Source organism: Pristiophorus japonicus, chromosome 3 (genome assembly GCF_044704955.1).
Source record: "Pristiophorus japonicus isolate sPriJap1 chromosome 3, sPriJap1.hap1, whole genome shotgun sequence".
Lineage (NCBI taxonomy): Eukaryota > Metazoa > Chordata > Chondrichthyes > Pristiophoridae > Pristiophorus > Pristiophorus japonicus.
In genome coordinates, this window is record NC_091979.1 from 258,464,646 (window position 1) to 258,479,316 (window position 14,671).

Genomic DNA, 14,671 nt, shown 5'->3' on the forward strand with positions numbered 1-14,671 from the left:
CCTGGGCAGGACTGGAACCAATGTCCTAGGGGGAGTGTTTGCTAATGCTGTTGGGGAGGGGTTAAACTAATATGGCAGGGAGATGGGAACCTATGCAGGAAGACAGAGGGAAGTAGAATGGGGGCAGAAGCAAAAGATAGAAAGAAGAAAAGTAAAAGTGGAGGGCAGAGAAACCCAAGGCAAAAAGCAAAAAGGGCCAAATTACAGCAAAATCCTAAAGGGACAAAGGATGTTAAAAAGGCAAGCCTGAAGGCTCTGTCTCAATGTGAGGAGTATTCGGAAGAAGGTGGATGAATTAACTGCGTAGATAGCAGTTAACGGGTATGATGTAATTGGCATCGCGGAGACATGGCTCCAGGGTGACCAAGGCTGGGAACTCAACATCCAGGGGTATTCAACATTTAGGAAGGATAGACAGAAAGAAAAAGGAGGTGGGGTGGCGTTGCTGGTTAAAGAAGAAATTAATGCAATAGCAAGGAAGGACATTAGCTTGGATGATGTGGACTTGGTATGGGTGGAGCTCCAGAATACCAAAGGGTAGAAAACACTAGGGGGAGTTGTGTACAGACCACCAAACAGTAGTAATGAGGATGGGGACAGCATCAAACAAGAAATTAGGGATACGTGCAATAAAGGTACAGCAGTTATCATGGGTGACTTGAATCTACATATTGACTGGGCTAACCAAACTGGTAGCAATGCAGTGGAGGAGGCTTTCCTGGAGTGTATTAGGGATGGTATTCGAGACCAATATGTCGAGGAGCCAACTAGAGGGCTGGCCATCCTAGATTGGGTGATGTGTAATGAGAAAGGACTAATTAACAATCTTGTTGTGCGAGGCCCCTTGGGGAAGAGTGACCATAATATGGTAGAATTCTTTATTAAGATGGAGAGTGACACAGTTAATTCAGAGACTAGGGTCCTGAACTTAGGGAAAGGTAACTTCGATGGTATGAGACGTGAATTGGCTAGAATAGACTGGCGAGTGATACTTAAAGGGTTGACGGTGGATAGGCAATGGCAAACATTTAAAGATCACATGGATGAACTTCAACAATTGTACATCCCTGTCTGGAGTAAAAATAAATTGGGGAAGGTGGCTCAACCGTGGCTAAGAAGGGAAATTAAGGATAGTGTTAAATCCAAGGAAGAGGGATATAAATTGGCCAGAAAAAGCAGCAAACCTGAGGACTGGGAGAAATTTAGAATACAGCAGAGGAGGACAAAGGGTTTAATTAGGAGGGGGAAAATAGAGTATGAGAGGAAGCTTGCTGGTAACATAAAAACTGACTGCAAAAGCTTCTGTAGATAAGTGAAGAGAAAAAGATTAGTGAAAACAAATGTAGGTCTCTTGCAGTTAGATTCAGGTGAATTTATAATGGGAAACAAAGAAATGGCGGACCAGTTAAACAAATACTTTGATTCTATTTTCATGAAGGAAGACACAAATAACCTTCCGGAAATACGAGGGGACCGAGGGCCTAATGAGAAGGAGGAACTGAAGGATATCCTTATAAAGCGGGAAACTGTGTTAGGGACATTGATGGGATTGAAGCCCAATAAATCCCCGGGGCCTGATAGTCTGCATCCCAGAGTACTTACAGATAGTGGCCATAGAAATAGTGGATGCATTGGTGATCATTTTCCAAGGGTCTATTGATTCAGAATCAGTTCCTATGGACTGGAGGGTAGCTAATGTAACACCAATGTTTAAAAAAGGAGAGAGAGAAAAAATGGGTAATTATAGACCGGTTAGCCTGACATCAGTAGTGGAGAAAATGTTTGAATCAATTATTAAAGATGAAATAGCAGCGCATTTGGAAAGCAATGACAGGATCGGTCCAAGTCAGCATGGATTTATGAAAGGGAAATCATGCTTAACAAATCTTCTGGAATTTTTTGAGGATGTAACTAGTAGAGTGGACAAGGGAGAACCAGTGGATATGGTGTATTTGGACTTTCAAAAGGCTTTTGACAAGGTCCCACACAAGAGATTGGTGTGCAAAATTAAAGCACATGGCATTGGGGGTAATGTACTGACGTGGATAGAGAACTGGTTGGCAGACAGGAAGCAGAGAGTCGCGATAAATGGGTGCTTTTCAGAATGGCAGGCAGTGACTAGTGGGGTGCCGCACGGCTCAGTGCTGGGACCCCAGCTCTTTACAATATAAATTAATGATTTAGATGAAGGAATTGAGTGTAATATCTTCAAGTTTGCAGATGGCATTAAACTGGGTGGCGGTGTGAGCTGTGAGGAGGACGCTAAAAGGCTGCAGGGTGACTTGAACAGCTTAGGTGAGTGGACAAATGCATGGAAGATGCAGTATAATGTGGATAAATGTGAGGTTATCCACTTTGGGGGCAAAAACACGAAGGCAGAATATTATCTGAAAGACGGCAGATTAGGAAAGGGGGAGGTGCAACGAGCCTGGGTGTCATGGTTCATCAGTCATTGAAAGTTGGTATACAGGTACAGCAGGCGGTGAAGAAGGCAACTGATATGTTAGCCTTCATATCTTGGGAATTTGAGTATAGGAGCAGGGAGGTCTTACTGCAGTTGTACAGGGCCTTGGTGAGGCCTCACCTGGCATATTGTGTTCAGTTTTGGTCTCCTAATCTGAGGAAGGACGTTCTTGCTATTGAGGGATTGCAGCGAAGGTTCACCAAACTGATTCCCGGGATGGTGAGACTGCCATATGAGGAGAGACCAGATCAACTGGGCCTTTTTTCACTGGAGTTTAGAAGGATGAGAGGGGATCTCATAGAAACGTATAAGATTCTGACAGGACTGGACAGGTTAGATGCAGGAAGAATGTTCCCGATGATAGGGAAGTCCAGAACCAGGTGACACAGTCTTAGGATAAGGGGTAGGCCATTTAGGACTGAGATGAGGAGAAACTTCTTCAGTCAGAGAGATGTTAACCTGTGGACTTCCCTACCATAGAGAGTTGTTGATGCCAGTTTATTGGATATATTCAACAGGGAGTTAGATATGGCCCTTACGGCTAAAGGGATCAAGGGGTATGGAGAGAAAGCAGGAAAGGGGTACTGAGGGAATGATCAGCCATGATCTTATTGAATGGTGGTGCAAGCTCGAGGGGCCGAATGGCCTACTCCTGCACCTATTTTCTATGTTTCTCTAAACTATCTCCAATGCAAGTACATCCCTCCTTAAATAAGGAGACCAAAGCTTTCGAGCTTCGTGGCACACCTGACTGTTATTGTTGCTGAGCATATGCAAGCTTTATGATGCGTGATAGCTGCAGGTCTCCTCTCAGCAGCTGGCATTGCTCACCAACTGGCCCTCTGCTGACCCGGACCCTGAAATCCCAGGCTCCCATATCCATTCCCAGCTAAGTTTGATAGGATGTGCAGAAGTGGTTGGTGGCATCTTGGCAGGTGCCGTCAAACAGGCAACACTGGCTCCTAGGTGCCCTGGCATGTCGTGCTTCCTGCAGCACCGTGTAAAACGGGGCATGTTGCGATGGGTGGGGGCGGTGGACGGGGGGAGGGGTGCTTTGGAAGGACCATCCAGCAGAATGGCTAGTCCGCCTTTCACTTTTCCTGGTGATACCATTGGGTGCAGTGCTGGCATTGGGAAGAGGAAGCTCCCCCAGTATAACATCTGAGAAAGCTGATGCAAGAGGGTGGGTGCCCGTGAAATGGATTGGCACAGCACTTGGTGAGTGATTAGCATGGCATCCCTTTGTAGCTTCTGCTCTTCCTGTGAGCAAAACAGCTTGGAAAATCCCTTAGTCATCATCCTCATCATAGTACAACCCACTAACGCCAATAAAGGGAACCGATGGCATGAAAATAAACGAATAATTCAAAGCCTAAGTAACAACAGAAATAAACATTTTAGAATATTACAAGAGGGACCTTTAAAGGGCCTGAAATGCTGACTGTAGCAATCTGTGTACCTTTTAAAGGCTCCGTGGCCTGCAGGTCTGACAGAGTCTCCTTCCTGCTTGCTTTGCGTGTGCATGCTGGATGTGTGGTGCCTGAAAACAGTGTAGGGCCCTTCCTTGCCCTCTTGACACAGGTTCATAAAGTGGGAGCTCCCTGTGTCTGTAAAGTCTCCCACTAAAAATGGGGATGAAACATGGAAACTGTGGGAGCAATTTCCATTCATTTCCTGATCACTGTCTTTGGTTGCAAATGGGGTAGTGGAGAAACAGAAATCAGTCCCTGCCTGTATAGTTCATGAAGGAATGTTGTCGCTGTCCAGCTAACTCGATAGGGCTCTTCTACGATCCTGTATTCCCAACCTAGAACTGCATTGAAGAAAGATGTCGCAGTTTTATCTCTGATCAGTGCTGCTTTCAAGAACAACTTCTCCACAGAAGCAGAGAATTAACTCTTACTTTTAACAGAACATAATTTCAAAGTCCCTTTTTGGCTGCATCTATTTGTAGTAACTGAAATACAGCCATTTCTCTGATTGGCTCTCTATTTTCACATGATCTATTGCTGATTAGTCCCCTTGGAGGATAAGCCAAACTCTGAAGTTCCTCTGGAATGTGTAACTGGAACCACCCAGCCCAAGTTCTGAGTGACTTTCCAATTTGTAATTTGATCCATTTTGACTTCAGAAGCCACGGAGGATAGATCTCCGCAAAAGCCACCAAATTTCAGTTGAAGACCCTTACCCCAGCAGGGGTGCTGCCTCCCTCAACCAAGTTCCAGCCAAAGTCCCTTACCCCAGCGCAAGTGCATCCCTCCCCCAGCTCAACTTCCTTACCCCCCAGGCTCTCTCTCTCCCCCCACAAGCTTTCTCTCTCTCTCTCTCTTTCCTTCCAGGCTCTGTCTCTCTCTCTCTCTCCCCCAAGCTCTTGCCCTCTCTCTCTCGCTCCCCCCAGGCTCTCTCTCTTTCTCTCCCCCCAAGCTCTAGCTCTCTCTCCCCCCCGGCTCTCTCTCCGCCCCCACCCCCGGCTCTCTCTCCCCCCAGCTCTCCCCCACCCCCCCCCGGCTCTCTCCCCCCAGCTCTCTCCCCCCAGGTTCTCTCTCTCTCTCCCCCCCCAGGCTCTCTCTCTCTCCCCCCAGGCTCTCTCTCTCTCTCCCCCAAGCTCTCTCTCTCTCCTCCCCCCCACCCCCCTCAAGCTCTCTCTCTCTGTCTCTCCCTCTCTCTCTGTCCCCCCAGGCTCTCTCTCTCTCCTCCCCCTCCCCCCACCCCAGGCTCTCTCTCTCCCCGCGCCCCCTCCCATGCTCTCTCTCTCTCTCTCTCTCTCTCTCTCCTTCCAGGCTCTCTCTCTCCTCAGGCCCTCTCTCTCTCTCTCTCTCTCTCTCCCCCACTCCCCTCCCCCCCCACCCAAGCTCTCTCCCCGCTTCTCGCTTTCCCCACCGCCCCACTTCTTGCTCTCCCCGCCGGCCCACTCTCTCTCCTCACCTCCCCCAAGCAGACACTTGCAGTGCTGTGGGTAGCTTCCGCCCGCTCGGGGCTCGGTGCTGCGGCTGGCTCAGAGGCAACGTGGTGTTGGAGGAATGCGTAGAAAAAGGTTAGTGAGAATTGCGGTGGGGGGGCGGAGTCGGTGATATTTGTCCTAACTTGCACACATGCGCAGAAGGGAGACAGTACAAATTGTTTTTTTACATTGATTTCCTTGCAGTTGAATGTGTTCTGATTGTTACTGATAGTAATAAGTGAGAGTTGAAGAAAAAGTTCACCTAATCTCTCCAAACGCACCTGTATGTTACAGCACCACAAACTGAATAATTGCTTTCTTTTGATTATTAACGGAGTGAGGGTTGTCGTTGCCTATTTGTGTATGAATTCATGGCATCTTTCGATTTCTCTCTTGTAATTGTTTCCTCCTTTCCCTCTGGAATGTAATCTATATTTTCACATTATAAATGGCTGAGTGGAATGGATTTTCCTAGTCTGTTATACTGATAAATCAGTGTATCTTGCATAGATGGCGGGGAGGAAATTGTGCGGGGAGTTGTTCCCTCCTCCTCATTCAATTTCTGTAATTTTATACTATAACTACAGGCCAGCAAACTGACTTTTCACTGAAGATCCATATGGCAGCCAGAAAATACAGTCACAAGCCAAGCTTCAAGGATGCACAATCCTGCAGTTACTTTTCTGTTGCTTGACTGCTGTGGGATCTGCCCCAAAATGTTTATCAGAAAAGGATGAACAGGCTGGGTCTCATTTCTCTTGAAAAAAGAAGGCTGAGGGGTGACCTAATAGAAGTCTTTAAAATTATGAAAGATTTGGATAGAGTGGATATAGAGTGAGTGTTTCCACTTGTGGGGAAGAGCATAGAGGTCATCAATATAAAATAGTCATCAAGAAATCCAATAGGGAATTCAGAAGAAACTTCTTTACTCAGAGGGTGGTGAGAATGTGGAACTCACTACCATTAGGGAGTGGTTGAGGCGAATAGTATAGATGCATTTAAGGGGAGGCTAGACAAGCATATGAGGGAGAAGGGAATAGAGGGTTATGCTGATAGATTTAGATGAGGAAAGACGGGAGGAGGCTCAAGTGGAGCATAAACGCCAGCATGGACTGGTTGGGCTGAATGGCCTGTGTCTGTGCCGTATATCCTATGTAATATCCATTATTGGGCCTATAACCTCACTAGTCCACAGAGAAAGCAGGCAGAATATCATTCCCATCCCCAGTCAGCTAGAGCTCAGTATAATTCCCCGCCCCTCATTAAAAAATTATTATTAATCATTCAAATCAACAACTAGCTTTGTGACTCCTTGCAGGTTAGTAATTGGAATCTCAGCAGTGCTTTAAAAAAACCTTTAAATGTAAACAGCATTCTGTAGCTTGTGTTGTGAGGTTGTTACATGTGCGTTAAGTCTGCAGTATGGAATGCACCATACAGAACTACATAGTCTGTCATTTTCACTGAAACAGCTTTAAGTTAAAAAGCAATGGGTATGTTTTGATGACAATTAATTGGCCTCTTTATTCAAGCCTTATTACTGGGCTATTCAGAAGCAAGCTGGACTCAATAGAAAAGTTGAGTCCTTGACTGATTTAAAAATGACCTCTTTTACCATCACAGTAAGCCTCCCAGCTCTGCGCTGAAATCTAACTATAATGGGAGGCGACCTTTCATCTTTTCCATAGTTATAATTAGGGTGGAGATGACCTTTCAGATCAAAGATGGTGCTCCAGTGGTTTGGCTGATCTCGATTATTTTCCCAAATTACTGCAAACTGAAATTATTTGCTTTGAAAGATATCTATTCATGTATTAGGAGTTTATTTTTTGTTTGGTTTTGTAAGAAGCAGGTCACGTCGGCCTTTTGAAAGCACACACCAAACCCATGCCAAACAGTGTCAAAGGTGTTGCCCTCTCAAATGCCATTTAAATCACATTAGATAACTAATACAGTGTGGTATGGTAAGCACAGGACACAAAGAGGCCTTGATCCAGGGCGAGGGGTGGGGAATCTTTTCCATTCAGGTAAAGGTGCTGCAACTTTAGGCAAAACAAAAATCTTGATTTTATTTGATAGCGTTCAAGAGTTTTCAGGAGACAGCTTTATAGTTTTACTTATTTCACCACGATTGTGTCACCCAGATGCCAGAGCAACACTGCTCTCATCTCATAATTCTTTGATTACAGAGATGACCACACCTGCTTCCGACCCCACTCCTGGGGAATGGTAACAGTTTTCAGCCAGCTGCCTATGTGAAGTATCATTCAAAAAAAGTGGAGAGGACTAACGTACAAGCTGAGCATTTGGAATGGGCCTACCAAACCACCCATGACTGAAGTGAAACTATTGTGAAGGGAGACAAAAGAAAGACTTACATTTATATAGCGCCTTTCACAAACACCGGACGTCCCAAAGCACTTTACAGCCAATTAAATCCTTTTTGAAGTGTAGTCACTGTTGTAATGTAGGAAACGCGGCAGCTTATTTGAACACAGCAAGCTCCCACAAACAGCAGTGCTATAATGACCAAATAATCTGTTTTAGTGATATTGATTGAGGGATAAATATTGGCCAGGACACCAGGAATAACTCCCCTGCTTTTCTTTCAAATAGTGCCATGGGACAGCTACCTGAGAGAGAAGACCGGGCCTCGGTTTAAATTCTCATCTGAATGATGGTACCTCCCACAGTGCAGCACTCCCTCAGCACTGCACTGGAGTGTCAGCCTAGATTTTTGTGCTCAAGTCCCTGGAGTGGGACTTGAACCCTTCGGATTCAAGCGTGATGGTGCTACCCATCGAGCCACAGCTGACACTGGCAGTCCAGCACTAGCTGGATCTTAGCAGAAGTCTGATCCTCGTTATAGAAGAACATAAGAAATAAGAGCAGGAGTAGGTCAGTTGGCCCCTCGAGCTTGCTCCGCCATTCAATAAGATCATGGCTAATCTGATCCTGGCTTCAACTCTGCCCATTCCCCATAACCCTTGACTCTTTTATAATTCAAAAATCTGTCTATCTCCACCTTAAATATATTCAAAGACCGAGCCTCCACAGCTCTCTGGGGTCGAGAATTCCAAAGATTCACGACTCTATAGGGTATTGGTAAAGCCGCACCTGGAGTACTGCATGCAGTTTTGGTCACCTTACTTAAGGAAGGATATACTGGCTTTGGAGGGGGTACAGAGACGATTCACTAGGCTGATTCCGGAGATGAGGGGGTTACCTTATGATGATAGATTGAGTAGACTGGGTCTTTACTCGTTGGAGTTCAGAAGGATGAGGGGTGATCTTATAGAAACATTTAAAATCATGACAGGGATAGACAAAATAGAGGCAGAGAGGTTGTTTCCACTGGTAGGGGAGACTAGAACTAGGGGGCACAGCCTCAAAATACAGGGGAGCCGATTTAAAACCGAGTTGAGAAGGAATTTCTTCTCCCAGAGGGTTGTGAATCTGTGGAATTCTCTGCCCAAGGAAGCAGTTGAGGCTGGCTCATTGAATGTATTCAAGTCACAGATAGATAGATTTTTAACCAATAAGGGAATTAAGGGTTACGGGGAGAGGGCGGGTAAGTGGAGCTGAGTCCACGGCCAGATCAGCCATGATCTTATTGAATGGCGGAGCAGGCTCGAGGGGCTAGATGGCCTACTCCTGTTCCTAATTCTATGTTCTTATGTTCTTATGACCCTCTGAAAGAAGAAATTCCTCCTCATTTCTGTTTTAAATGGTCGACCATTATTCTAAAACTATGGTAGAAAATAGGTTTGAAAAAAAAAGCCCCGAATTTAATGAGCAGCTTAAAAGGACAAACCAGCAACTATCCAGTATATAGTGAATTAGACCTTTAAATAGCTTTGCTGATGGGTCCTTGCTGTCTGTTGGCACCAATGATTCTGGCGTGTGCCTTGGGCATCTATGGAGGAACCCGATCCATGTGGTGGGTGGCACACTTCCAGCGCAGAATGAACCGTGCACACCACCCACCATATTGGATCCATCTGTTTCATGCCTGTAAAACGTGCATTTGAATATCTGGGCCCATATGTTTCTGAAAGTGCGTTTTGAATCTTCACAAGTCTGACGTGTTTCACGCAGATCATTCAAATTAAAAGCCTAAGATGGACCTCAAGTTCTGAATCTCTATTCGTTGCCAGTTCAGCTGCTCCTATCTTTGAATGAGCCGAACATCTACTAGTCATAGGGCTTCATATTAATGTGTTGCTGTGATCTGTGAAGTCTGCGGTTTGACTACTTTCTTGGTTAGAGGTTTATCGTGGGTGAAATTGGAAAAAATGAGAGATGCGGAGAGTTTTGCATGCAAGTAGGAAATGCACCAAGACATAACAGCCCTGAACCTGCACAAGAGTTCAACCAGTCTCCAACCATGTTTCCAGTGGGAGCCCAGCACAACTGGCAGGAAAAGGAAATAACCAGGTGAAAGGGACCATTTTGAATGCTTCGTTGGGCTTCCGCCAGATTTGTCCTGGAATTACAGTGACATGCAGTGGCCTAATCCTACTCCTACTTCTTATGTTCTTATTTATGGGGAGCGGGCAGGGAAATAGAACTGAGTCCATAATCAGATCAGCCATTGAATGACGGAGCAGGCTCGAGGGACCAAATGGCCTAATCCTGCTCCTATTTCTTATGTTCTTGGTACCCCCTGGAGTATTCCAGGGCCAGCATTTGCAGTCCTTCACAGTGGGAGTACCCAGTGCTTGATATTCTCTCCACAAGGCAAGCTCCAAATCTCTGCCATCCCATTAGAGGGAGTGCTGAGAGGAACTAAGCGGGTGACTTTTACCCTCCAGGAACTTACTGCCCTGTTCACGCCCGTCGCTGTTTAAACGGACGCATCCAGCTGGCTCAGTCAGGAGCCTAATTAACATAGGCAAAACGAAGTCCTATGATGACATTAGGACCGGGACGACATTTTAGCCGCCAACTAAGTGGGTGCTTGCCACGAGCGCCCTGCTCAGTAAAACCTGTCGGGGAAGAAGCAGGAAAGTTTTAAACGTATCTTTGTGGGGCCAGGAGTGCTCCTCTACTGCCCCGTACCTGTCCATCCCACACACGAGACCCTACCGAAGCCACCCCCACCCCCGCCCCCTCCCCACAACTTACCCGAGTACCCGATCCTTACCTGACAGCCTCCATTTAGAGAATACTTTCGGGCTGATTTTATGGTTCCTCTTAGCACCAGCTCAATGGAATGAAAATGGGGCAGGGTCTGTATCGCGTGTGTGATCTACTCCGCCCAGATTACTGCCCATGTGCTGAAGACAAAAAAAAATTGCCCTTGAACCTTTTGAATTAGGTGTGCAGGATTAGCATTGAGTGTAGCCCTTTGTAGATTGGTTGTTACATTTTAGGCAAGGCGGTAGAGAGCTAATTCCTCTTAAAAACTTTCGTGACATGTTGCTCAGGAAAAATTACACTCAAAAAGATTTCAGTATAGCTGTTTGATCGCACAGACGGTCAATTACTTTTAAGAAGGAATTGCTTTTAAGTGGCCTGCTCTTAAATGGAGTACCCTGTTTGTGACTGGATAGAGTTACAACTCTGTGAAAGCTTGGACAATTGTCATTTTATGGAACGCTCATTGTGAGATGCATTTATTTCTTTTTCTGTCGTCTAGAATCTCACAATTGAAACAGAACTCGAGGCTGCCAATGGGAAAAAGGTCAAGGCCATCGAAATCTTTGCCTGTGCTCTAATGTTCTTTAAAGACCATGCATTGCAGGTGTGTTAGATACAACAAAGAACTTGTATATAATGCACTTTCTTTTTTAAAACACTATGTTCATCAGACAGCTTTCATGAAAAATTGCGAATCATGTTTATTTTGAGATTTATGCAGCCAAGTGTTTTAATTTAAAAAGCAGTGTGACTGGATTGTCTTTATGTCTTATATTACAATTGATCACAGCCGTTTTAAATTTTCGTGCCGCAGACCAAAGGCATCAGTAATACTTATACTGCTTTGGACTTTTAAGAAATGTGATACCTCCTGCCCCCAAAAAATGCTTTCTTTCAAACTTCTGCAGTAATTTTCAGTTCTGAAAAGATTTTGAGGTGGCTCTTGGTAATGTAATTCTTGTTGGTAAGGGTGTAGTTCAGATTTCATGGTTTCAGCAGACACATTGACATTCACAAAAAGCTATTCCTCTACTCTTTCATCTTCATAATTCTGTGTTCTCGTAATCACCCTCGGCACAGTCATTTGCCAAAGGAAATGGATCCAAAAATAGATGACAATAACAGTGTTCCAAATTTCTAGAGTTGCTCGTATGTTAATAAACATTAACATGATTGCATTCAGTCAAAGGTTATTGGATGCTAATTAGTAAAAGTTCCAACATTCTATTCACAAGCAGAGGATTTTTTTCTTAGATCATACTTGCAGTGTGCAAAATATAAAGACACTTAACTCATGGTGTAACTTAAAACAACCAGGATGTTGGTGTAAAATTTCAAGCAATAACAACAGGAAAGCTGTCACTGTCATCATTCTATCTTTAGGAGCTGAGTGACCAAGCTGGTTCACAATTTGGGAACGCGGATGTTCGATGGGTCATCACTGTGCCGGCTATATGGAAACAACCTGCAAAGCAATTCATGAGGCACGCAGCCTACAAGGTAGGTTACAAGCACTGCTAACCACATGGCACAACATCATAGGGTATCGGATTAAGGCAACAAGTAAAAGTTACGCAAAGGTGGACTACTTCTCTTGATCCAGCAGTGACTCTAACCCAGAGGTAGAATCATTATTACCAGGGGTACCAAATGTATAAAGGCAGAGTGCTGGGACAACGCACCGTTTCTGGTTAATGTACGATTGTTAAATGAGGCGATATGCATATCAGAAGGAATATTATTGCAATTCTACAGCCTGAGATAAAATTCATGGTTTAAGGTTACATGCCCATCACAAATGTGTTACATTCATTATGTCGACACTGAAATATCGCGAACCTGACAATTCCCCCATCCCCCCCACTCCTCTGGACAATCCCCACCGCCCCGCCTCCCCTGCGCTCCTCTGGCCACTCCCTGGCCCCCAATCCTCACTCCCCACTCCTCTGGCTGCTCCCCAGCCCATGAGCCTCATGATTCCCCTTCCGCCCCCCACCATGCTCCTCTGGCCGCTCCCCAGCCCCTGCGTGATCCCTCCCTCCCTCCCTCCCTCCTCTGTCCTCAGTGAAATTACTATATTTCCAAAGAGATCCACAAAGTGAATGGGTGATATGAACCGACCCATATCAGGTCATTGTTAATAGTGTGTAGTGGGATAGCCTAATAACTGTGGAATCAAGCTGCAGATCGGGAAGGGGTAAATCGCTCCAATGCAACTGTAATTTATGTTGCCTATTTCCACCTCCGTAACATCAGCCGTCTCCGCCCTTGCCTCAGCTCATCCGCTGCTGAAGCCCTCATCCATGCCTTTGTTACCTCTAGACTTGACTATTTCAACGCACTCCTGACTGGCCTCCCATATTTTACCCTATGTGAACTAGAGGTGATCCAAACCTCGGCTGCCCATGCCCTAACACACCAAGTCCCACTCACCCATCACCCCTATGCTCGCTGATCTACATAGGCTCCCGGTTAAGCAACGCCTCGTTTTCAAAAATTCTCATCCTTGTTGTCAAATCCCTCCATGGCCTCACCCCTCCCTACCTCTGTAATCTCCTCCAGCCCCACAACCCCCGAGATGTCTGCGCTCCTCTAATTCTGCCCTCTTGAGCATCCCTGATTATAATCGCTCAACCATTGGTGGCCGTGCCTTCTGTTGCCTGGGCCCTAAGCTCTGGAATTCCCTGCCTAAACCTCTCCACCTCTCTACCTCACTTTCCTCCTTCAAGGCGCTGCTTAAAACCTATCTCTTTGACCAAGCTTTTAGTCTCCTACCCTAATTTCTCCTTTTGTGGCTCAGTGTCAAATTTGTGGACTCATAATACTCATGTGAAGCACCTTGGGACGTTTCACTATGTTAAAGGCGTTATATAAATGCAAGTTGTTGTGGTTGTTGCATCTAATGTCTTTTGAATGAGATGTTAAAGCGAGGTCCTGACTGCCCACTCAGGTAGATGTAAAAGATATTCATACAAATGCATGAGAGCTCTGTTATTGTTAACTCAAAAATGTTTTACTGGAAACCTCAAACAGTACTGACAAGGAAAAAAATCTATTCCCAAATGTCACATATCTTCCATATTTTACATATCTTGAATTTTATTATCGAATACTTGTAACACAGCCTATAACAGTTATCAAGAACATCCAAGACCTTAATCTAGACATCTCAACTGCAAATTCCAGATAGCACAATGGTCTGGAAAGATCACCTCATAATAATTAATTTTATGAGGGCAAAGTTTATCAAAGTCTGATAAAGTGAATTTAGTATTGGTGTAATCCAAAAAGTCTGGTAACTCTGTCAACATAATTGGTCAGATAATGAACACATAACTCCTTGGCCATCAGACCGTGTTTCCAGGTTTTCCTGTCACTTCATTGGATAAGCTTAGATAATTTCCAGCTAAGCTTCCAGATGGAGATTGGACCAACTTTTACTTAGTTTAACCTACTTTCTCATGCCAGAATACTGAGATAATATTGACGGTACTGTTGTGGAAATTCACAGCCCAAACCTCACGAGCCTTCAGGTTATGTAAGGATGAAGGACAGAAAAACGAGGAAGATGGGAAGCAAAAATAAATCCTAACAATTCTCAAATCTTAAATCAGACTAATCCTTGAATAGATGTAACATGGAATGAACTAGCAAGGACAGTCATTTGTTTAACCATGAGAAGGTAATGAGTTGTGTGTAGACTAACGCCTAGAAATTCGGGTCATTTGCGCCTGCCATTAGTGTTCCTGGGGATTCCTAGTCAGTTCCGTTTGTACGGGGATCACCATTTCTGTGAATGGGGATATCCCCCAAAACACAAACATTTTAAATAAATAAGAAAAACACTTCACATATTTAAAATGAATTGAATTTGAATTTAATTAAATGTTTTAGACAAAAACTTATTTTTTTCAATTTTTTTAATGTGTTTTAATAGGGGTAAAAATAAACTTACCTTAATCGACAGGATTTTTAATATAAAAATGATTGATAACATTTTATTTTTCTATCTTTTAAAACTCTTACCCTGGTAAAAGCAGGCCTTATGCCTGCTTTTACCAGCCGTAAGAGTTTTAAGGACATTTGCTGGGCAGGAGTTAGACAAATAGCCCAAATCTCCGCCC

At 44.7% G+C, this 14,671-nt stretch overlaps 1 protein-coding gene across 2 annotated transcripts in view; it reads left to right on the forward strand.

Annotated features, from left to right (window-relative positions):
- hspa12a (heat shock protein 12A) overlaps nucleotides 1–14,671 on the forward strand; it is a 157,781-nt gene that overhangs the window by 98,649 nt on the left and 44,461 nt on the right. For both annotated transcript variants that reach the window (XM_070874974.1, XM_070874976.1), the window contains 2 exons: nucleotides 11,047–11,151; nucleotides 11,931–12,047. In XM_070874974.1, coding sequence (XP_070731075.1) covers nucleotides 11,047–11,151; nucleotides 11,931–12,047 — 222 coding nt within the window. The remainder of the gene's footprint in view (nucleotides 1–11,046; nucleotides 11,152–11,930; nucleotides 12,048–14,671) is intronic.